The sequence below is a fragment of the Nematolebias whitei genome, chromosome 10 (assembly GCF_014905685.2).
Source record: "Nematolebias whitei isolate Nwh7 chromosome 10, NemWhi1, whole genome shotgun sequence".
Classification (NCBI taxonomy): domain Eukaryota; kingdom Metazoa; phylum Chordata; class Actinopteri; order Cyprinodontiformes; family Rivulidae; genus Nematolebias; species Nematolebias whitei.
The window spans coordinates 30,760,496-30,782,861 of NC_056507.1; the positions used below are offsets into that span (position 1 = coordinate 30,760,496).

Here is a 22,366-nt window from a genome sequence, read left to right on the forward strand (position 1 = left end):
ATCAATCACAGAGTGGAAAATCAATCACAGAGTGGAAAATCAATCACAGAGTGAAAAATCAATCAAAGAGTGAAACATCAAACAAAGTGAAAATCAATCACAGAGTGAAACATCAATCACAGAGTGGAAAACCAATCACAGAGTGAAACATCAATCACAGAGTGGAAAATCAATCACAGAGTGAAACATCAATCACAGAGTGAAACATCAAACAAAGTGAAAATCAATCACAGAGTGAAACATCAAACAAAGTGAAAATCAATCACAGAGTGGAAAATCAATCTCACCGCCTGAGGATGACCGTCCCGATGTTGCTCTGAGCGGAGGCCGGATAGAAGAAAGACTTCTGTTTGCTTAGGCGGAGAAGTCCATCAACTAACTGCTGCTTCTGCGTGCCAGAACCGCCCAGGTGGAAAGTCTTAGCAAGAGCTTTAAGTTCAGGAGCCGGCAGGAGATCCAGAGCCTCCCCAAGGTCCTCCAGGTCCTCCTCTTCGATGCATTAACACAAGCAGACAGTGATGCATTTAAAAACATGTGTTTCTGTTCTGATGCAGCAGAGTGAATATTTGTTTGACTTATTTACCGGTCTGTAGAAAACCACTCTGAACCAGTTCCTGTGCTACAGGTCCCAGATTACAGCAGATCTCCTCATAATCCAGTTTATGAACCTGAAGCCATCTCAGTTTCCTCTGAAAGAGCCTCACATACAGCTTCTGAGCCACGACTGCACGAGATAAAAACAAATGATTCATTCATTTTTGTCATTTGTCACTTTTTCTTAAACCGCTTAATCAACTGCTGCATGAACGCACCTGACAAGCGCTCAAACGCGTGCACAGCCGACATGTCGTCCTGGCTGAACAGAGCCCTGTCGTCCTCGTTCTCCAACACAGCGTGCAGCACGGTGCAGAAGTTACGGAGGTAGTAGGGGAGTGAGGACGTATTGGAGCTCTGGTTCTCCGCAGCACCAGATCCTGGCCCTGAATCTCCGTTGATCCCTGCAACGTTTTGTTGACAGGTCTCTTCTGAAGTCACATCTGGACCACAGGAAGAAGAAACCTCAGTTTCACGCTGATTCACGTTAGTCGTCTCTATGCTTTGACAAGATGAAGCCTGCTCCGGCTCCACACCTTTCTCCTCATATTTTGATTTCTTTTGGAAACCAAGTGCTCGGCCACCCTTTTTCCTCTTCGTTAGTTTGGAAGGACTGGGCTGGTGTGACGTTGATGCTTTGTGTCCTGTTTCTGAACATGATGGAGCGTCCACACTGGAGGATAGGACTTCCTCGTCTTCTAATCTCGGGATCAGAACATTTTCCTTCTGAGAGCTACTGAGCGTCTCCCTGGGATTGTCCTCTGTGGGTCGTCTCTCAGGTGTGTTGTGATGTTTTCTGGATAACTTGGAGGACAGACTTCCTAACTCAATGGTCCTGACCACAGACTTGTTTATCTCCAGTGGTGTCTGCTCACAGATACTGGTTTTGAAATATGGGCTCGTTTTTGTTCCTCTTGTTTCCACTTTGTGATCCAGCTCTGGAGACTTTGGGAGACTGCTTCTAGGTGGCACCTGGCTGTTTGACACGACATGAGAACTTCCTGAAGGGCTGTCTCCCCTCTCAAAGTTGTGACACTGCAGGTCGATGTGCTCATTGATCCGGAACCTGGGGACCAGCAGGCCGCACAGGGGGCAGGCCAGCTCCGGTGGGGGCCGGCTGCTGAAGAACGACGTGATTGTGGTGCTGCTGGCAGAACTTCCAGCTTCCACCTTCTTCTTCTTGGACAGAGACAAGCTCCGCTTCAGTTTGTCCCCCCGGAAGCTTTCTGTCATCTTTAAAGCGGTGAAACTCGGTCAAAACGAGGTTTTCCGAGCGCTTGTTGTTGTTGCATACTTCACGAAGAATAAAATGTTGAGAGAAGCTCGATTACATTTGAGGAAAATAATAATAAAATAAAATAAAAACATAAAAACGACAAATTTACGACCTGGTAAGCGTGTTGCTAGCAGCTAGCAGCAGCACTGATGACAACAATCCCGCCGCTTCTCAGGCATCACCAATGGAGTGCAGATGTGTCGGAACTGAGCTCCATGTACCGGCTCATTCTCGCGAACAATCATGTGGTTCTTGTTCGAGAGCCTTTAATTTTATATATATATATTTTAAATGTGCTGTCTGTCTGTATTTTGTTATATACAATACTCAATAAGATGCAAACTGCACTGCTAAGCTAAAATCATTACAAGACTAGAGATGTGACGTTCGTGAACGATCCGGATTGTTTGAACGGCTCTTTACAACGAACGATAAGAACAGAGTTGCTGAGAGTACAAAGTCATTCCTAGTTTTATTTTTTCCTCCTCCTAATTTTTTTTAAATGTTATTCTCTTCAGTCCCATAGACAAATGCTTCTCCTTTGTTTTTTCACTGAGAAAAAGGAAGCCAGGTAAAGGGGAGAAGTGCGCGGGGGTGGGCGTGTCTAAATGCTAAATCTCATGGTTGTACCACATGGCCCTGACAGGATTAATTTGAGCCAGATCTTGTCGGAACAGGATCCAGGAACTCCCTTTTATTAACAGGGTGTGTTCCAGTAACTGTTTGCTTGGATCCAGTAACTCTCAGGCTTAATAATAATATGAACAAATATGACTGCCTTGAATATAAAACCTATATTGGATATGTAATCTGAAAATAATTACATAAATACTAATTTTAAAACAGAACAAGCTTCCTAATATCACATCAGAGCTGTCGCTTCACAGTTCCACTTCTGCTCTTTAAAAAATCTCAGCCCCTAAAAGTTCAAAGTCATGGGCAATTTTATTGAAAAAAAACTCAAAAATATAATTAAAGTTTTGTGCTATACGCATAAGTTCCTGTGCTTTTGTGAACAACCTGATGTGTGGATCACTGCAGGAGTTATCTGAACTTTCACTGAACTGCAAAAGAGAGACCATGGTCTCGGCTCATAAAGCTGTTTGTTGTGCAGTCAGAGTATTTGAAGCGATGGCGGAGTGACCAGGACATTTCTCTGAATTGAGAGGAGGATTGAGAGCAACTCTTTTCTAAGCCAGCGACAAAGCGCTAAATACTGTAGTCAGTTTTTGTTGTCCCAGGGTGGGCGCCTGCCTGACAAAAGCCCTATGATCATTTTACTGAGGAGCTGCAGGTGGTTTATCTACAGGCCTGAGGACGCAGATGTCAAGAGACTGACAGACTGAGGTCGAGTCGCTCTGTCTGTGCGTCAACATAGACTGTCCCCACCTTAGAGTCACCAAAATATGGAATAAATATTGAATAAATGGCAGCATGCAGTTAAACGGGCCTGTAAAACTCTATGATTATTATTATTTTTTAATTATTATTATTTTTGCAGTAGTCAGATCCTCGACCCACCTGTCAATCAATCCCGTCAGCAGCTGACCAGTCAGCAACCTCAATTTGTCCTGAAGTGAACGCCCCTTACCTGCAGAGCTGCAGCGCTGTTGCTTTATGAACGCTTTGCAATCATGGAGGTTTTAATAATAACAGAGTTTACATCTTTTGTTTCATGTTAATATACTGTAATAAACCTTTGTAAAATACACCAGAATGCAGAAAATGGTATCTACTTTAATCAAAATTCTCTGGGGGAGGACCCCCCGACTTTAAGTGGCATTATAGTTGACTTCTCTGACTTGGAACCAAGATATTCTGGCTTCAGATTACAACTAAAGCACACCACAATCAAGAATGAAAACAAACCAAACAAAATCAATCAGATAAAAATAGAAGGGAATAGCAGTGCAACAGAAAGTGATAAAGTTGGTGCACAGCAGAGACTGAAAGATAATATATATATTTTTTTTTCAATCAAACATTAGATACAAAAACTATTGAATTCAAAGCATATATCATTTTGAAATGTATCAGTATTCTATATGTTTATGCACACATATTAATAAAATACCAAAACTTAAATACAAGAGCTCCAAGCTGTTTGACAGTGGAAAACATCTGGTTCATGAGGAGCCAAATGACGCGGCTCATAAAAAAGAAACGGAACTCCCACTTACAAAACCGGAAGATGTTTTAAGTGTTCAAAATCGATCCCAGATAAATCGATCCCCCCCCCCCCCCCACACACACACAAAAGAAACAATGACTTTTTGAATCGTATATAGAAATGTTTGTTTACTTTCATGCACACGTGTTTTAAAGTTCATACCACATATAAGTAAGGGGAAAAGCACAATCTGCGTATTTATTCACAAATGTACCAGGACATGACGCAGGAAATATATATATATATATATTTAAGCTTTACTTGGCATAATCAGGGTTTTTGTGTGCTCTAAATATTTATGGAAGTGTTTCTAGTTTAAATCAAAGTGCGATTGATTATTATTATTATCTACACAGGTTCCTGGGCGGCTGCGGTGGCTTTTATTCACCCCCTCCCCTCCTGTCCCCTCCTCAATCTCATCTGATCAACACATGCGGGCGTCTGCACAAAGAGGGCCGCCCACCGTCCTCATGTCGGTAAGTGGCGCACACATGTACCTATGTGGAGGCTTGCGGGGTTGTGATAGGGACGCATGTGGAGGTGTTGGTCTTTGTCATGGCGGAGCTGGAGGCTGGATGCGGTGCTGAGCCGCATCTTCATGTCCCGCAGCCTCGATGCTTCAAATCAAGGTCGATGTGAAACGCAGCATCAGCATCAGGATCTCACTCCGACTGTAAACCTATGAGTGAGAGCTGCATCATCTGAGTGCACCACACACAAAGGAGGAAACCGTATATCAGATTATCTTATCGACATGTAGGATATGCAGCGGGGCCCCCCCACAACAAGCACCCCTGCAGGCTGCGGTAAGAAGTTCAGTGGTGGCTTTCATACCATCCAAACCACGTCAAGGGCAGTACAGATGCATGAAAGCTGCACCAGGGAGCCCACGATAAACCCAGTTGGTTTAATTTTCAGTTCAGCACCACGGAGAGGTCATGATTAGGTCTGCATGCAGGGATTATAAGGTTTTTATAAATGATGAGGCCATAATCCGATGTGATCAATGCAGTGTGTGCACCTTATCCTGAGCTGTTGTTTTGTTCACTCAAAAAGCCTAAATGCTTGGATGAGGGTGTGACATGTTTCTCGTGGGCTTGTCCAGTGGCTCCATCACTCCGAGCAGACGCTTCATCACAAACAGATGTGACCGAGAGACGCTGGACCTGATGGATCCTCAGGGTTTTACACAGAAAAATCTAAACATTTCATAAATATATGATACTTGTATGTTTCATTTGTTATAAAATATAATAATAAAAGCAAGTGCTACTGTTAGATGTGGATATTGTTCAATGTTAACTAATAACATGTCGACTTTCTGAACTAAAGTTAAAAAAAGAAAATCTAACAAAAACTGAGTTTTTTTTTTTAAAGACAGGGATTGTTGACTTTAAGCAATGAGAAATAGGAAGTAAAACACATAAATAAATAAAGTTTTAGTGTATTTTTGTGCTACCTGTTTGGGTTTACTGTAATAAATTGGGTGTGGCTCATAAGTAAATGGGTCTTAAATTTTGGATTATTTGTGTTTTTGTAATTTTGTTACATTCTGCTTTAGTCCAGATCAAGTATCTACTAAAAACATTAATATGTCAAAAGTTGATTAACAGACAGAGGTCCTGGGTCATAGATATGAGGGTCAAAGAAGTCTGGATCAGTCGAAGCAGTTTTACTTCAGGTTTTTGTCAAAACTAAATGAGGACGGACTCTGAAAACAGACTGTTTGTGTAAAACATGATAAATGAGGGGTGCTAAAGCCCATCGTGAGCATCTTTGATCCTGAATCAACAATTGTTTTTGTCTTCTTCCTTTTAATATACAGAATAAAAAGGGTCGGATAAATAAACTTTATTTAAATTCATCTGTTAGGTACATATCTGCTTAAAAAAGAAAAAAGCTGCTGTGTTAAGATGTTAAAAGCTAAATGGAGAAGAAGTGTCTTAAAGTAGCAAGAGCCTAGCTAAAAGAATGAAAAGACTAAATAAAAGCTTAAAATAGTAGAAAAGATAAAAGTGGCAGTTGTTGTTTTTTATAGCTGCTGCCTTCTGAAGGGGTCGCCACAACGAGCGAACTCGCACAAAAGAGTTGTCAATTGTTTTACACTGAATGCTGTTCCTGGCTAAACCTGGCCTCGAACCCACAGCCTCAGCATTATGAGGCTGTGGCACTGACCACTGAGCTACCGCATCCCCCCAAACACTAAATGTAGCATCTAAGAAGGCCAAGGCCACATATGCACAGAGGATCGAGGGTCAATTCACCTCACAAGACCCACAGAGCATGTGGAGGGGCATTAAGTGCTTAACAGATTATAAAGGAAGGAGTGAACAATACCCCAAAGACCCATCTCTGCCTGATGCCCTCAACAAGTTCTATGCACACTTTGGTCACCCAGCACCAGACTCACCTCACCACCGGATGAAGAGCATCTCAGCGTGACCTCAGCAGAAGTAAGGAGTACCTTCAGGAGGATTAATCCACACAAAGCAACTGGCCCAGACAACATCCCCGGAAAAGTGTTGAAGGAATGTGCCGATCAGCTCTGCGAGGTGCTGGCAGACATCTTTAACACCTCACTTACCCTGGAGACAGTTCCCACCTACCTGAAGACTGCCACCATCATCCCAGTTCCTAAAAGCTCTACAGTGACTGGTCTGAATGACTATCGGCCAGTGGCCCTCACCCCGATAGTCGCTAAATGCTTTGAAAAACTGGTCACAACTCACATAAAAACAAACATCAATGAGGACCCTCATCAGTATGTATACCATGATAACCGATCAACAGAGGATGCCATCTCCTCTGTGGTCCACACTGCTCTCACCCACCTGGAGCAGGACTCTTACGTCCATATGCTCTTTGTGGACTTCACATCCTCCTTCAACACCATGATCCCCCAAACCCTGATGGACAAACTATTCACATGAGGACTAAGCCCCTCCATTTGCAACTGGGTACTAGACTTCTTAACAAACAGACCACAGTTAGTGAGGATCCACAACCTCTCCTCCTCCACCATAACACTCAGCACTGGCTCTCCTCAGGGATGTGTGTTGAGCCCCCTCCTGTTTACTCTGCTCACGTATGATTGTGCAGCTACCCATCCAGGCTGTCACATTGTAAAGTTTGCAGATGATACAGCAGTGGTGGGATGCACCACAAACAATGATGAGTCCAGCTACAGGCGGGAGGTGGAACACCTGGAGAGCTGGTGCAAAGAGAATAACCTTCACATCAATGTGAAGAAGACAAAGGAGATGATTGTGGACTTCAGAAGGAACAAAAACACCTACACCCCCCTGAACATAAAAGGATATGTGGTGTAAGTGGTCTCCAGCTACAAGTACTTGGGTGTACATATGAATGACAACCTCAGCTGGAGCAACAACACCACCAGCCTGATCAAGAAAGCTCATCAGAGACTCTACTTCCTCAGACGGCTGAGGCGAGCTGGTCTGGGAAGCTCAGTCCTCACCTCCTTCTACAGGTGTGCAGTGGAGAGCATCCTGTGCTCCAGCATCAATGTGTGGCATGGAGGCTGCACAGCTGCAGAAAGAAAAGCTTTGCAGAGAGTGGTGAAGGCTGCACAGAAGACTGTCGGAGTCAGACTCCCCACCACCACAGACATTTACACCTCCAGATGCAGGAAGAGGGCCACCTGCATCATGAAGGACCACACTCACCCAGCACACACACTTTTTGCCCCACTCCCCTCAGGAAGGAGGTTAAGGAGCATTAAGTGTAGAATCACTAGACTGAGGAACAGCTTCTACCCTGAGGCTGTTAGACTCATGAATCTCTAACTAGAATAATCACTGTGAAAAACCACATCATGTTGCTGCTGATCTGTTTCATGTTGCTGCTGATCTGTTTCAATGTTGACGTGTTCATGCGTGCACATCTGCTCACACAGACTCATGTTCATGTTTGTGCTGATGTTCAATGTTTTATGTTATGAGTGCTTATTGTATATTTAGTTGATGTTTTTCTTAGTTCATATCTTAGATGTTATTACTATTTTTCTTTTACATTTTATTGTTGGATGTAACTGGGACCCTGTGTACATAATTTCGCTCCACCACATGTACCACATGAGGTGCGAATGACAATAAAGAAACTCTGACTCTGACTCTAAAAAAGTTGTTTTTTTGAATGTCCAGAGGACCAGATTTAACTTTTTTAGATTTTTCTACTTGGATTATTGAGCTTGCATCAGGACTAAATGTAGCAGTACTGTAGTTAAAAGTAGCACAACATTGGCTAAACAGTAGCAAATGAGTACTCAAAAGTAGTAGAACGGTAGCCAATAGCTAAAGTACCAAAAGTCTAGCTAAATGTTAAAGTTGGCAGAACAAAATATTAAAGCTAAAAGTACCAAAACAGTAGCTAAAAAAAAAAAAAAATGAGAACGTACGCTGAAGCAGAAGAATGCAGTATTTTTGAAAGTGTAGAGCTCTTAATGTAGTTCTATAGGATAAATACTTGTACATAAATATCTTTTTTAAATATCAAAGTTACAAAAAATATAAATCATAGTACCTTTCTTCTGAATTATTGAATGTTTTGTCTGAAACCCAGAGTATGCAGAAGCAGCTAGCTTGCAATAGTATACAGGAAAATAAACAGGAAAACAATGATTGACTCGGTTTAGTTGTCTCAAATAGTTTCTACTTCAAACCACATTAAATGTATTTTTTTCCTAACTTTTTACACAGAATGAGAGTATTTTACTGTGTGAATGATGTTCTGTTCAAAAAGTCACATGGCGGTTTACAGTGTTCTGTGAAAACGTGTCCATGTTTGTCTTTTCACAGGGTTTAAGGTAGTGGATTTAAGGGGCCAGTTATGGCTCATGGGAAACAGCCCGGAACCATTTCCAGGATTCTGGCTGTCAGCCCTCCGTCGTGCCCCGGGGTCGGACTTACAAGAGCGGGCCAAGAACAGCAGCAGGGCTCGGTTAAAAAGGCGACGCAGCAACCACCTTGTTCCTTGAAGGATGACGGCGGCGAGCAGCTGACTCCTCCTGTGTCTGCAGCGCACCTGTACACCAGCTGTGACCCGGGCCCCGAGGACATGCAGGACGCCGGCTCCGAGTACGACAACGTGAGCTCCGACGTCGAGCAGGACTACGATGAGGTGCTGCACCTGAATGCCAGCTTCTACAAACAGCACTTTCCTGAGGATGTAAAGCACACAGGAGGTGAGAATGTACCTGAGAGCTCTGCAGCCGACCCCATCACACCCAGGTCATGCCATGGCACCAAAAAGTGCGAGGGATCACAATCAGATGCCAAACTGCACAAGGCTGGTCACCGCTTTATGTCTCGTTGTGCAGTGGTTGCTGCAGACGAAGCAGAGGAGGGAGTGAAACTGGTCCAGGGGGACAGGCTCCTCCTCAGTGATGGAGAGGAGTTAGAGAAGGTGCTGGATGGAGCTCAGTTCATGGAGGACTTGGCTCAGACGGAGACTGCTCAGAGGCCGGGCGGCCTCCACCAGCCCAGTGAGAATAAAAAAGTCAAAAAGGGAAGTCAGGAACGAAAAAGGGAGGAGGAAACACGAGCCACAAGACACCACAATGCTCCAGGAGCTGGGAAGAAGGGTGAGCCATCCTGCGGGGGTCCGAAGGAGAATGAGCGGCAGGGTAAAGGACGAGGGAGGAGGGGGGCAGGAGGAGAAACTGAGCACACTGTTCCTGGGATCAAAGGGTGTGGGACCAACAGCGCCGAGCAGCGTCCAAAGACTTTGTCCAAGGACTGCAAAAAGTCTGCAGTCAGGTCCAAGGACAGGTCTGGTTCCAGTAAGCACCATCATCCTCCTCCACCGCCCCACCGTCCTCCTCCTCCTCAGTCACCTCCAGGCTCTCAGAAGGCCCTGCCCCAGAGGGAGAGTCCTCCTGCATCCAGTCCCTCCACTGCTGTCAGCCAGGAAATCCAACCTGGGGCGATGAAACCATCTCTGGATCCTCATCACACGGCAGAACAACAGGAGGAGTCCCCCGAGGAGACGCCGAGAGGGCTGGAGAAACCCGAGCAGGTAAGGAAGGCAAACGGAGCTAGTCTTCTTTCAGATCTAATCTGGACTCTCATGTGTGGCCATTCAAGAGCCGCTGCGCCTCAGAGCGGATTCAATCACATTTCACAGAAAACAAACTGTTCCAGGGTGTTGTCTTGTGTGTGTGTGTGTGTGCAGGATGAGGAGCTGAGCACAGCCATGACGCCTGAGGAGGAGCAGGAGCTGCAGAGGAGGCCTCCCTGTCCGGAGTTCGTCTCTGCAGAGGACAGCAACTCTCCCAAGGTGGAGATTTGTTTTACAAAATAGGTCAAAGAGGAGATCCAGCAGCTTTAAGATTCACTGTCTGCCATGTAAACTGGTTTTACTGGAAGTCACCACTTTGAGTTAAATGTACAATTATTGCTTATTTCACGTCCACGGATCATTTTGTCTTCTAGTTTAATAATACTTTTATTCTTTTTAAAGGAAACACAAGAAGCTACTTCTTTTCCCAGCTTTGAAGATGGTAAATATCTTTAAATATTCTTGAATGTTACTCTTTAAATACACGTGTCTTGACTGTTCAGCGTTTTGTTTCGGGGCCCAGTTCCAGGTCCCTGCGAGCCGGAGGACCTCATTGACGGGATCATCTTCGCTGCTAATTACCTCGGATGCACTCAGGTGTTGTCTGATAAAAACCCGTCCAAGTCGGTCCGAATGTCGCAGGCCCACGAAGCCGTCAGCCACATCAAGGTAGTCCACCTTCAGCCAAATGAGCCAGATCAGCTGTTTGTTTTTAATATCACCACAGGGTCCAACACTTGTCAGAAACTCACCTTACGTGAATGTTTTCATGTGACTTTTGAGAGTTAAACGTGGTTTTAAGATTAGGGATTGGATTTAGAATTTTGAATTGATTTATTTTCCCAACAGTTGAGATGCTTAGGTCTGTCGCAGTAAACAATAAATCAACTAATCGCACGATGAATGAAAATTATCAACTCATTTTCATTTATCAGCTTTATCGTTTCGTCGTGTCTCTCTTTCTACTGAAGACACTGGATGACAAAAGGCTCAACTCCAGTGCTCTTCACTGACCCCTCCCTTTTTCGTTTTGCTTTAAAATTTGTTTTAACGATCCAAAAATCACGTTTTTGGATCATTAAAAGCAGCTAAGCTGAGAAGCTAAGCTACGAGCTAAGCTAACAGGCCGACCTCGGGGAAAAAACCTCCGTCTTGTCGAAGCTCCAAAATTCACAGTTGAAACCTGTGCCTTTGTGTAAAAAGTTGTTTTTCTCTACAAAAAGAAGCTGAGAACTTGTTTACTGATTTTTTTTTTTTTTTTTTAATTAAAAGCTTTGTGTGACAAATGCTATGCTAAAGAGCTCAAACCACACCGGGTGTCCACCATTTTGAGAAATGGATAAAAAAGGAAGGAGAGACACCGCCGACCCCCGTGACCCAAAATGGAATAAGCGGGTAAAGATAATGGATGGAGACAGCCCATGTCACGTCAAGGGGCCTCCCTCCCATTTTTCTTAAAGAGACACACTTCTCGATCCCTCACTATCCATCCTTCAGTTCAAACAGTCTTATACTGCCATCCAATGATCACAAAAGGTACTACACACAAAACCAATCAACATTTCTTCTTAAATTTGACAATAATTACTAATTATTGTCAAATTTTAAATGATATTATCGTTTATCACAATAATTTCTGAGACGATTAATTGCCCATCAAGATTTGTTATCGTGACAGGCCTAGAGATGCTCGCCACCTTCTGCTCATCCTCCAAATGTGTCTCGGTAATGAGCTAACAGTTTGTATAAAGCATCCTGATTAAAGTTGTTTCTTTTGCAGAGCCAGAATGAAGAGTCTCAGATGATGACAGAAGTGGACCTCTTCATCTCCACGAAAGCTGTTAAAGTACTGAACGCTGACACGCAGGTCAGTGCTTCTCAGAGCATTCTGTGAAGAGTCAGCCTTTTGTTTTTAACAACGATTTGAAACCTTTCCGCTGATTTTGTTCCCTGTCTTCAGGAGACGATGATGGACAGTGCCTTGCGGACCATCTCCTACATCGCTGACATCGGCAGCATCGTGGTTCTGATGGCACGGAGGCGCATGTCTCAGGCCTCATCGGAGGATTTCTCTGAATCGTCCGACTCCAACAGCGAAGGGAAGAGTCAGTACAGAATGATTTGCTACATCTTTGAGTCAGAGGATGTAAGTGCTGCTGTCTGTGTCACACATCTCGTTTAGTCTGTGGCTGCTCAAAGCATTTATAATCTTTCATTCATTCTTGTTGCGGTCATGTTGGATAGGTTTTCAGTTTCCCTCTCCACATGCTCCTCTCTAACAGGCCCAGCTGATCGCCCAGTCCATTGGCCAGGCTTTTAGCGTGGCCTACCGAGAGTTCCTGCGAGCCAACGGCATCAACCCGACCGACCTGAGCCACAAACAATACAGCGACATCATCAGCTCCCAGGAAATGTACCACGATGACCTCGTTCATTTCTCAAACTCTGAGAACTGCAAAGAGGTGAGCCAAGCTGTGCGTAGATTCAACGAAAGAAATGACTCCATCTGAAATATCCAGTCCTTTGGACCTCAGTGCTGCTTGTTGATGTGTGCACCAGCTGCATGTGGAGAAGCAGAAAGGCGAGAGCCTCGGTGTGGTGATAGTGGAGTCCGGCTGGGGCTCCATCCTGCCCACCGTCATCCTGGCCAGCATGCTGAACAGTGGCCCCGCCGCTCGCTCCGGAAAACTCAGCGTCGGGGACCAGATCATGTCCATCAATGACACAAGTCTGGTGGGGCTGCCGCTGGCTACCTGCCAGGGCATCATCAAGGTAAGGAAAACACCAGGCACATCCAGTCACTCCTTAAACACGCTTTTAATCTGAAATCACGTAACTCAGGTAAATATGAATCAGGTGCATTTTAATGAGCTGTACAGGAGACATAAGTTGCACAAAATGAATTGTGCACAAATCTGCTATAGTTTCTGCTGATCTTCTTAAAGAAGATGTGGATAAAACTGGTGTCTGCAACCTGTGCCTCTGGAGCCACATCTGGATCTTCAGACCCTCTGATGTGGCTCCCTGTAACTTGGACTACAACATGAACCTGAGTGAACCTGAGTGACGTTTGCATCTAAACTTACCTGTTCAAACATTTTGCAGCAGAATTGCTTTAATTCTAAAGTGGGTTGGGCTTCCTTTGTGAACTCGGGCTATTAATGGACATTAGTTGACATATCAGTTATTATACATGCACTGCGTGCACTGTTTTCTACAAAGTATCATTTCATCAGCAGAATCAGCTAAATATGTCTTATATTTTCACTAGAACATCTGGGTAATACCAGATGGCTAGGCCTCAGACTGACGAAGCCTCTTGGATGAGGGGCGAAACGTTTCTTTTTAACAAAAAAACGAAGTCCAGATGACATGATTCAACCTTTTTTGTTGTTATATACCTGGATGACTGAGAAAACAAACTTTGTGTCTGTGATCTGTTGTATTGTTGAGGCTATACTGTAGTTTGTCTCCATTATGTTTTTGAAACTCTTTTACATGCAGTCATCTTCCAAATCCACCAGAACATTTATATTTTTCAACATGTTTAAGACAAACTGATGAAAATGCAGGAATTAGTTTTTCACATCATTTGCGCAATGTAGATTTTAATGCATTGAAATACGACGTCTTGGAAGCATTCAGCTAAGTTTCTTTAGGATTGTGGAAACGAAATACAAAGGTCTGCCTCTGATGAAAGATTTAACAAAGTGCATGAAGATTGTCTTTTTGAGGATTTACAGAGGTTCCTGAATGCTTCATTTTACTATAAGTCAAGTTGATGTGTTTGTCTATAGGAAGGACTCAGTCCGGTCTTTATTCTAAACAAGAAAGCATCAAAATCCTGTGGGTTTTATTCTAAACATTTTAAAAAGTACAGTTTAACATCACAACATAAACTGTAGTTTTATTTATAATACATAGAATATCATAAAAATCATCATAGTATGTTTATTTTTTAAGAGCCAAGAAGTGTTTTCTGCTTTACTAAACTATTTTTGTAGGAAACATGATTGAAATGACTTTTTTAAACATAAAGGTTGCAGACCTTTAATAAATTAACAAACTAATGGAAGTTTAGTCATAAAACGACATCATCCTGTGAGTTCTTTGATTTACATGATCATCATAAACACGGTTAAAACATTTCAAAGCTTGTTTTCTTAGTTTGCTGCTACTTTGCTTCAAATCCACTGGCTCTTACTATAATGTGATTCTCATTATAAACTCAATAAACTTCTCCTGGTTTGTGATTAAATTTGACCGAGGCCTCAGGGTTTGACCCATGGGCAGCAGGAGGGTTGTCACAGCTAAAATAAGCTAATTAATGCTGTTTTAAGCTGTTTCTGGTCGTTTTAAATGGCAGCATTTGACTCCAGGGTTTAAAGAATCAGGTGAAGGTAAAGCTGAGTATCGTGAGCTGCCCTCCCGTCACCACAGTCCTCATCAAAAGACCCGACCTCAAGTTTCAGCTTGGCTTCAGTGTTCAGAACGGCATCGTAAGTAAACCCAGTCGTGAAGCAGAAGGTCTTCATGGTGAAAGTGGCCCACTGACCTTCAGTCCTGCTGGGTTTCAGATCTGCAGTCTGATGCGTGGAGGCATTGCTGAGAGAGGCGGCGTTCGCGTCGGACACCGGATCATTGAAATTAACGGTCAGAGCGTTGTTGCTATGGCACACGAGAAGATTGTTCAAACCCTGTCTGTCTCCGTGGGTGAGGTAAGGGCTCATGGTGACGCAGCACCACACAAACACGCCGACATGCAGACGGTGCTCGCAGACCGGGACCGGTTCAGAGCAGTTTGACACACAAGTGAAACAACATGTATTTTATTTTTAAAATGGCAGATAAAAATATAGGCTATTTGTAATTTCAGTTACTTTTAGGAAATTTATTTATTTCACCGAGTGCAAATCTTCAAACTAAAGTACTTTGTCAATGACTTCAAGTATTTATTTATTAGGTAAAGCACAAATCTTGCAAACATAAGAAAACCCAATAGTTTAAGAAACAGATTCTACGTCCAGTAGTTTTTCTGTGGCGCTACAACAAACTGACCAGTCTTTTTCAAAGCCCTGCAACATCCAACAACACGGGACAGGAAACAATCTGCTAAACTTTAAAGATAAGAGGAAAGAACAGCTACTTCATCACAGAAGTCAAATGAAACTGTCCTAATTTTATGATAATGCTGGATGCACACATATGCACACATATATAAAACATGCTGCATGTTTCATACTACCATCACTACTGTGGGCTACACAATCATGGGGAAGACTGTTGACTGAAAGTTGTCCAAAAGACGACCATTGACACCTTGCGCAAGGAGGGCAAGACACAAAAGGTCATTGCTAAAGAGGCTGGCTGTTCACAGAGCTCCGTGTCCAAGGCGAAGGGAAGGAAAAGATGTGGTAGAAAAAAGTGTACAAGCAATAGGGATAGCTGCACCCTGGAGAGGATTGAGAAACAAAACCCATTCCAAAATGTGGGGGATATTCACAAAGAGTAGACTGCAGCTGGAGTCAGTGCTTCAAGAACCACCACGCACAGACGTATGCAAGACATGGGTTTCAGCACTTCTGACACTGTCTCATTCCTTGTATCAAGCCACTCTTGAACAAGAGACAGTGTCAGAAGTGTCTCACCTGGGACTGCTGCTGAGTGGTCCAAAGTTATGTTCTCTGATGAAAGTACATTTTGCATTTCCTTTGGAAATCAAGGTCCCAGAGTCTGGAGGAAGAGAGGAGAGGCACAGAATTCATGTTGCTTGAGGTCCAGTGTCAAGTTTCCACAGTCAGTGATGGTTTGGGGGTCATGTCATCTGTTGGTGTTGGTCCACTGCGTTTTCTGAGGTCCAAGGTCAACACAGCATCTACCAGGAAGTTTTAGAGACTTCATGCTTCCTGCTGCTGACCAACTTTATGGAGATGCAGATTTCATTTTCCAGCAGGACTTGGCACCTGCACACAGTGACAAAGCTACCAGTACCTGGTTTAAGGACCATGGTATCCCTGTTCTTAATTGACCAGCAAACTCACCTGACCTTTAACCCCATAGAAAATATATGAGGTGTTGTGAAGAGGAAGATGTGATACACCAGACCCAACAATCCAGAAGAGCTGAAGGCCACTATCAGAACAACCTGGGCTCTCATCACACCTGAGCAGTGACACAGACTGATCGACTCCATGCCACTGTTGCAGTAATCCATGCAAAAGGAGCTACAATTAAGTATTGAATGAAGTACATGCTCATACTTTTCATGTTCATACTTTTCAGTTGGCCATCATTTCTAAAAATCTTTTTATTTTATTGGTCTTACGTAATATTCAAATTTTCTGAGATACTGAATTTGGGGTTTTCATTAGTTGTCAATTATAATCATCAACATTAAAAGAAATAAACATTTGAAATATGTCAGTCTGTGTGTAATGAATGAATATATAATACAAGTTTTACATTTTGAATGGAATTACTGAAATAAATCAGCTTTTTCATGATATTCTAATTTTATAACCATCCATCCATCCATCCATTTTCTTCCGCTTATCCGGGGTCGGGTCGCGGGGGTAGCAGCCTAAGTAGGGAGGCCCAGACTTCCCTCTCCCCAGCCACTTGGGCCAGCTCTTCCGGGGGAATCCCAAGGCGTTCCCAGGCCAGCCGAGAAACGTAGTCCCTCCAGCGTGTCCTGGGTCTTCCCCTGGGCCTCCTTCCGGTGGGACGTGTCCGGAACACCTCACCAGGGAGGCGTCCAGAAGGCATCCTAAACAGATGCCCAAGCCACCTCAACTGGCTCCTCTCGATGTGGAGAAGCAGCGGCTCTACTCCGAGTCCCTCCCGGATGATCAAGTTTCTCACCCTGTCTCTAAGGGAGAGCCCAGACACCCTGCGGAGAAAACTCATTTCGGCCGCTTGTATCCGAGATCTCATTCTTTCGGTCACAACCCAAAGCTCGTGACCATAGATGAGGGTGGGAACGTAGATCGATCGGTAAATTGAGAGCTTCGCCTTTTGACTCAGCTCTCTCTTCACCACGACAGACCTGTACAGCGCCCGCTTCACTGCAGACGCTGCACCTATCCGCCTATCGATCTCACGCTCCATTTTTCCCTCATTCGTGAACAAGACCCCAAGATACTTGAACTCCTCCACTTGGGGTAGGACCTCCTCCCTGACCCAGAGAGGGCACTCTACCCTTTTCCGGCTCAAGACCATGGCCTCGGATTTGGAGGAACTGATCTTCATCCCGGCCGCATCGCATTCGGCTGTGAACCTCTCCAGTGAAAGCTGTAGATCACGATCTGATGAAGCCAATAAGACCACATCATCTGCAAAAAGCAGAGACGCAATTCTGAGGCCACCAAAACGGATCCCCTCAACACCTTGGCTGCGCCTAGAAATTCTGTCCATAAAAGTTATGAACAGAATCGGTGACAAAGGGCAACCTTGGCGGAGTCCAACTCTCACCGGGAACAAGCCCGACTTACTGCCGGCGATGCGGACCAGGCTCTGACACCGGTCATACAGGGACCTAACAGCCCGTATCAAAGGGCCTGGTACCCCATACTCCCAGAGTACCCCCCACAGGGCCCCCCGAGGGACGCGGTCGAAAGCCTTCTCCAAGTCCACAAAGCACATGTAGACTGGTTGGGCAAACTCCCACGCACCCTCCAGGACCCTGCTGAGAGTGTAGAGCTGGTCCAGTGTTCCACGGCCAGGACGAAAACCGCACTGTTCCTCCTGAATCCGAGGTTTGACTATCCGACGGACCCTCCTCTCCAGAACCCCCGAATAGACCTTACCAGGGAGGCTTAAGAGCGTGATTCCCCTGTAGTTGGAACACACTCTACGGTCCCCCTTTTTGAATAGGGGGACCACCACCCCGGTCTGCCAATCCAGGGGAACTTCCCCCGATGTCCACGCAACATTGCAGAGTCGCGTAAGCCAACACAACCCTACAACATCCAGAGCCTTAAGGAACTCTGGGCGGATCTCATCCACCCCTGGGGCCCTGCCACCGAGGAGCTTTTTAACCACCTCGGTGACCTCAGCACCAGAGATTGGAGGGCCCGACCCAGAGTCCCCAGGCTCCGCTTCCTCGGTGGAAGACGTGCCGGTGGGATTGAGGAGGTCTTCAAAGTATTCCGCCCACCGACCCACAACATCCCGAGTTGAGGTCAGCAGCAAACCACTCCCACTATAAACAGTGTTGGTGGCATACCGCTTCCCCCCCCTGAGACGCCGGATGGTGGACCAGAAACGTCTCGAAGCCGTGCGGAAGTCGTTCTCCATGGCCTCTCCGAACTCCTCCCATGCCCGAGTTTTTGCCTCAGCAACCACCCGAGCCGCATGTCGCTTGGACTGCCGGTACCCATCAGCTGCTTCCGGGGTCCCACAGGCCAAAAAGGCCCGATAGGACTCCTTCTTCAGCCTGACAGCATCCCTCACCGACGGTGTCCACCATCGGGTTCGAGGGTTGCCGCCCCGACAGGCACCGACAACCTTGCGGCCGCAGCTCTGGTAAGCCGCCTCGACAATAGAGGCACGAAACATGGTCCACTCAGACTCAATGTCCCCCACCTCCCTTGGAACATGTTCAAAGTTCTCCCGGAGGTGGGAGTTGAAACTCCGTCTCACAGGAGACTCTGCCAGACGTTCCCAGCAAACCCTCACAATACGTTTGGGCCTACCAGGTCTGACCGGCATCCTCCCCCACCATCGGAGCCAACTCACCACCAGGTAGTGATCAGTTGACAGCTCCGCCCCTCTCTTCACCCGAGTGTCCAAGACATGTGGCCGCAGATCAGATGAGACGATGACAAAGTCGATCATCGAACTGCGGCCTAGGGTGTCCTGGTGCCAAGAGCACATATGGACACCCTTATGCTTGAACAAGGTGTTCGTTATTGACAATCCATGACAAGCACAGAAGTCCAACAACAGAACACCACTCTGGTTCAGATCAGGGGGGCCGTTCCTCCCAACCACACCCCTCCAGGTCTCACTGTCATTGCCCACATGAGCATTGAAGTCCCCCAGCAGAACAAGGGAGTCCCCAGAAGGTGCACTTTCCAGTACCCCCTCTAAGGACTCCAGAAAGGGTGGATAATCTGAACTGCCGTTTGGTGCATAAGCACAAACGACAGTCAGAACCCGTCCCCCCACACGTAGGCGGAGAGAGGCCACCCTCTCATTCACGGGGGTGAACCCCAATACACAGGCACCAAGTTGGGGGGCAATTAGTACGCCCACGCCTGCTCGGCGCCTCTCACCAGGGGCAACTCCAGAGTGGAAGAGTGTCCAGCCCCTCTCAAGGAAACTGGTTCCAGAGCCAGAGCCATGTGTAGAGGTGAGTCCGACTATTTCTAGCCGGAACCTCTCAGCCTCACACACCAGCTCAGGCTCCTTCCCCACCAGTGAGGTGACATTCCACGTCCCAATAGCCAGCTTCTGTAGCCGAGGATCAGACCGCCAGGGTCCCCGCCCTCGGCCACCACCCATCCCACATTGCACCCGACCCCTTTGGCCCCTCCCACAGGTGGTGAGCCCATAGGAAGGGGGACCCACGTCTCCTCTTCGGGCTGTGCCCGGCCGAGCTCCATGGGTAAAAGCCCGGCCACCAGGCGCTCGCCCACGTGCCCCACCTCCAGGCCTGGCTCCAGAGTGGGGCCCCGGTGACCCACGTCCGGGCAAGGGAACACTAGGTCCATTTGTGTTTTTCATCATAGGGGTGTGTTTGGGCTGCACTTTGTCTGGTCCCTCACCTAGGACCTGTCTGCCATGGGTGACCCTACTAGGGGCATAAAGCCCCTGACAGCATAGCTCCTAGGATCATTGGGACACTCAAACCCCTCCACCATGGTAAGGTGGCAGCCCAGGGAGGGGTAATTTTATAACCAGCACCTGTATATTTGATATTTTCTGTCCAATATTTATTTCTACTACAATCAAACAATAAATAGTTTTTTTTACTGCTCTGATGGTGGAGAAGGCAGTAAGTTAATGTGACTACAACTGGACTCGTGTAAACATGTCTGTGTAACGACTCTGCTCCTGTCACATCTGCCTTCAGATCAACATGAAGACCATGCCCGCTGTCATGTTCAGGCTGCTGACCGGACAGGAAACACCCATCTACATTTAGGGACCCTGCTCGGATCGGACCGCTGCAGCTCTCTGGATGAGAATTTATTTTTCTATCATTTTATTTATTTTTTTGCCTCTTGTTGCAATGCTGTAAAAGAACATCCGGTTCTCGTTTTCAGGTTTTTATCTTGAACTGCATCGTCATAATGGCCTTATTATAATGTGAAAACTGTCTGTAGTGCTGTACGTGAAGTCAACGGTGTTTGAAGAGAAGTAGCTTTATGGTCATGATTATTTTCCTATGAAGAGATAAAATGAGCACATTTATTTTTTATTTAGTCATTTTTTTATAATGTGGATGGGGTTTAAAATTGCAGTTAAGCTGTAAATACTTTGAGTTACTCAAGGACTTGATGGGAAGGCCCGATTACTCCTGCAAAATTACAGTATGCATGTGATTGTGACAAACCAGGGATTCATTCTGACATGTTTGTCTAAAACAGTATTAAAATGTTTAAAGATGGGACGTTCAAAGACACTGAGCTCTGCATTACAGTGACACCGACGGCCATAGACACACTTCTTGTTCAGAGGCATACATCGAGTGATCGTTACTTTGATCGGGGCGTTCAAGAATGTATCGATACACATTACTGAATGATTGTAACGATAAGGAAGTCTGAAAATACACTTTATTAAACTCGTCTTTGTTTTCATTTTATTTTTGTGTTGCTGCAAAATTAAAAAAAAACTGCTGAAAACTTCAAACACAAAACATGAATACACGTCAGATTTGAGTTTTACCTGTTAAAGATACTTAAGGATAGCTCAGAGCTTTTGAGAGTGGGTTCTATTCAATATCATGAGTAGTTAATATCTTACCTGTTTTGAATGGCTCTTTAAATGACCTCAGTTTGGAAAAGTTGTTTATTTCTAGTTGGACAAACAAGCTAAAGGCTAATTCGAGCAGGATCAAGTCCAAAATACCATACCATACCAATTTATTTATAGAGCACTTAAAACAGCAACAAGGCCAACCAAAGTGCTGTACAAAAGAAAACAAACATGCACAGCGGACAGGAAAACATAAAATAGAAATACAGACACAAATAGCAGCAGAAGCTAACTAAAATGGCCAACAGAGTAGAGAACAGACCGGACCAAAACAAATCACACCGTGTTAAAGGCAAGAGAATAGAAGTGGGTCTTCAAGCGAGACTTAAAGACTGAGAGTGTGGGAGCCTGCCGGACACTCAGTGGCAACTCATTCCACAGTCGTGGACCTGCAACAGAGAAAGCCCTGTCACCTCTGAGCTTACGACGGGTTTCTGGGACTGAGAGAAGCATCTGGTCTGCTGACCTCAGAGAGCGCGGTGGGACATATGGCTGCAGAAGATCAGTGAGATAGGATGGGGCGGAACTGTTCAGTGATTTAAAAACATACATGAGAATTTTGAAATGGATCCGAAGGTGAATGGGTAGCCAGTGCAGGGAGGCCAAAACTGGTGTGATGTGCTCTCTATAGCCTGTACCAGTTAAAAATCGGGCTGCAGCATTTTGGACCAGTTGTAGACGAGCAATGGAGGACTGACTGATTCCAAACAGAAGTGAATTGCAGTAATCAAGCCTAGATGTTATGAAGGCGTGGATCACTGTCTCAAGGTTCTTTTTGGAGAGTATAGGCTTCAGCTTAGACAGCCGTCTCAGCTGAAAAAAACAGGATTTGACCATCGTGTTTACGTGACTGTTGAGTTTTAAGGACGGGTCCATTATCACCACCAGATTAGTGACCTTTTGTTTCTCTAGCGGGGCTAGAGAGAAAAGGTCAATGTCATGGTTCATGTGTGAGCCACTGGGATGGAACAGCATGACTTCAGACTTCTTCTCATTGAAGCTTAAGAAGTTTAAAGCCATCCAGTCCCGGATGTCAGCCAGGCAGTCAAGAAGAGGCTGAATAGAGCGTGTGCCTCTGTGACGCAGGGGGAAGTAAATTTGGCAATCATCGGCGTAGAAATGAAAGGGTATGTTGTGTTTGCGGAAGATAGCACCTAGTGGCAGTAGGTATAAAGAAAAGAGAAGGGGACCGAGGATGGACCCCTGTGGTACCCCTCCACTGGAGCGCTGTCGATGCCGAACTAAAATCTTTGATATTGACACAG

The 22,366-nt window shown here is 45.4% G+C and overlaps 2 protein-coding genes across 2 annotated transcripts in view; one reads left to right on the forward strand and one right to left on the reverse strand.

Moving 5' to 3' along the window:
• Positions 1-2,035, reverse strand: part of fan1 (FANCD2 and FANCI associated nuclease 1) — a 7,761-nt gene extending 5,726 nt beyond the window's left edge. Inside the window, exons 1-3 of the mRNA XM_037683577.1 lie at positions 813-2,035; positions 584-724; positions 288-489 (exon numbers count right to left, since the gene is read on the reverse strand). Of these exons, the coding sequence (XP_037539505.1) occupies positions 288-489; positions 584-724; positions 813-1,827 (1,358 nt within the window). The 5' untranslated portion in view covers positions 1,828-2,035. The remainder of the gene's footprint in view (positions 1-287; positions 490-583; positions 725-812) is intronic.
• Positions 2,036-4,412: 2,377 nt separating this feature from the next.
• Positions 4,413-20,827, forward strand: apba2a (amyloid beta (A4) precursor protein-binding, family A, member 2a). The gene is made up of 12 exons (XM_037683604.1): positions 4,413-4,516; positions 8,858-10,076; positions 10,233-10,337; positions 10,521-10,560; positions 10,642-10,787; positions 11,899-11,985; positions 12,079-12,264; positions 12,401-12,580; positions 12,678-12,890; positions 14,498-14,617; positions 14,696-14,836; positions 20,194-20,827. Exons 2-12 carry the CDS (start codon positions 8,889-8,891, stop codon positions 20,263-20,265), a joined length of 2,478 nt encoding a protein of 825 aa, XP_037539532.1. The 5' UTR covers positions 4,413-4,516; positions 8,858-8,888; the 3' UTR covers positions 20,266-20,827.
• Positions 20,828-22,366: the final 1,539 nt, after the last annotated feature.

Bases quoted from the DNA above. Each gene is read 5' to 3' on its own strand.
- apba2a (XM_037683604.1), top strand. From the start codon at position 8,889: ATGGCTCATGGGAAACAGCCCGGAACCATTTCCAGGATTCTGGCTGTC. The intron at 12,891-14,497 runs GTAAGGAAAACA...ATTTGACTCCAG, and splicing joins CCTGCCAGGGCATCATCAAG to GGTTTAAAGAATCAGGTGAA. The intron at 14,618-14,695 runs GTAAGTAAACCC...GCTGGGTTTCAG, and splicing joins TCAGTGTTCAGAACGGCATC to ATCTGCAGTCTGATGCGTGG.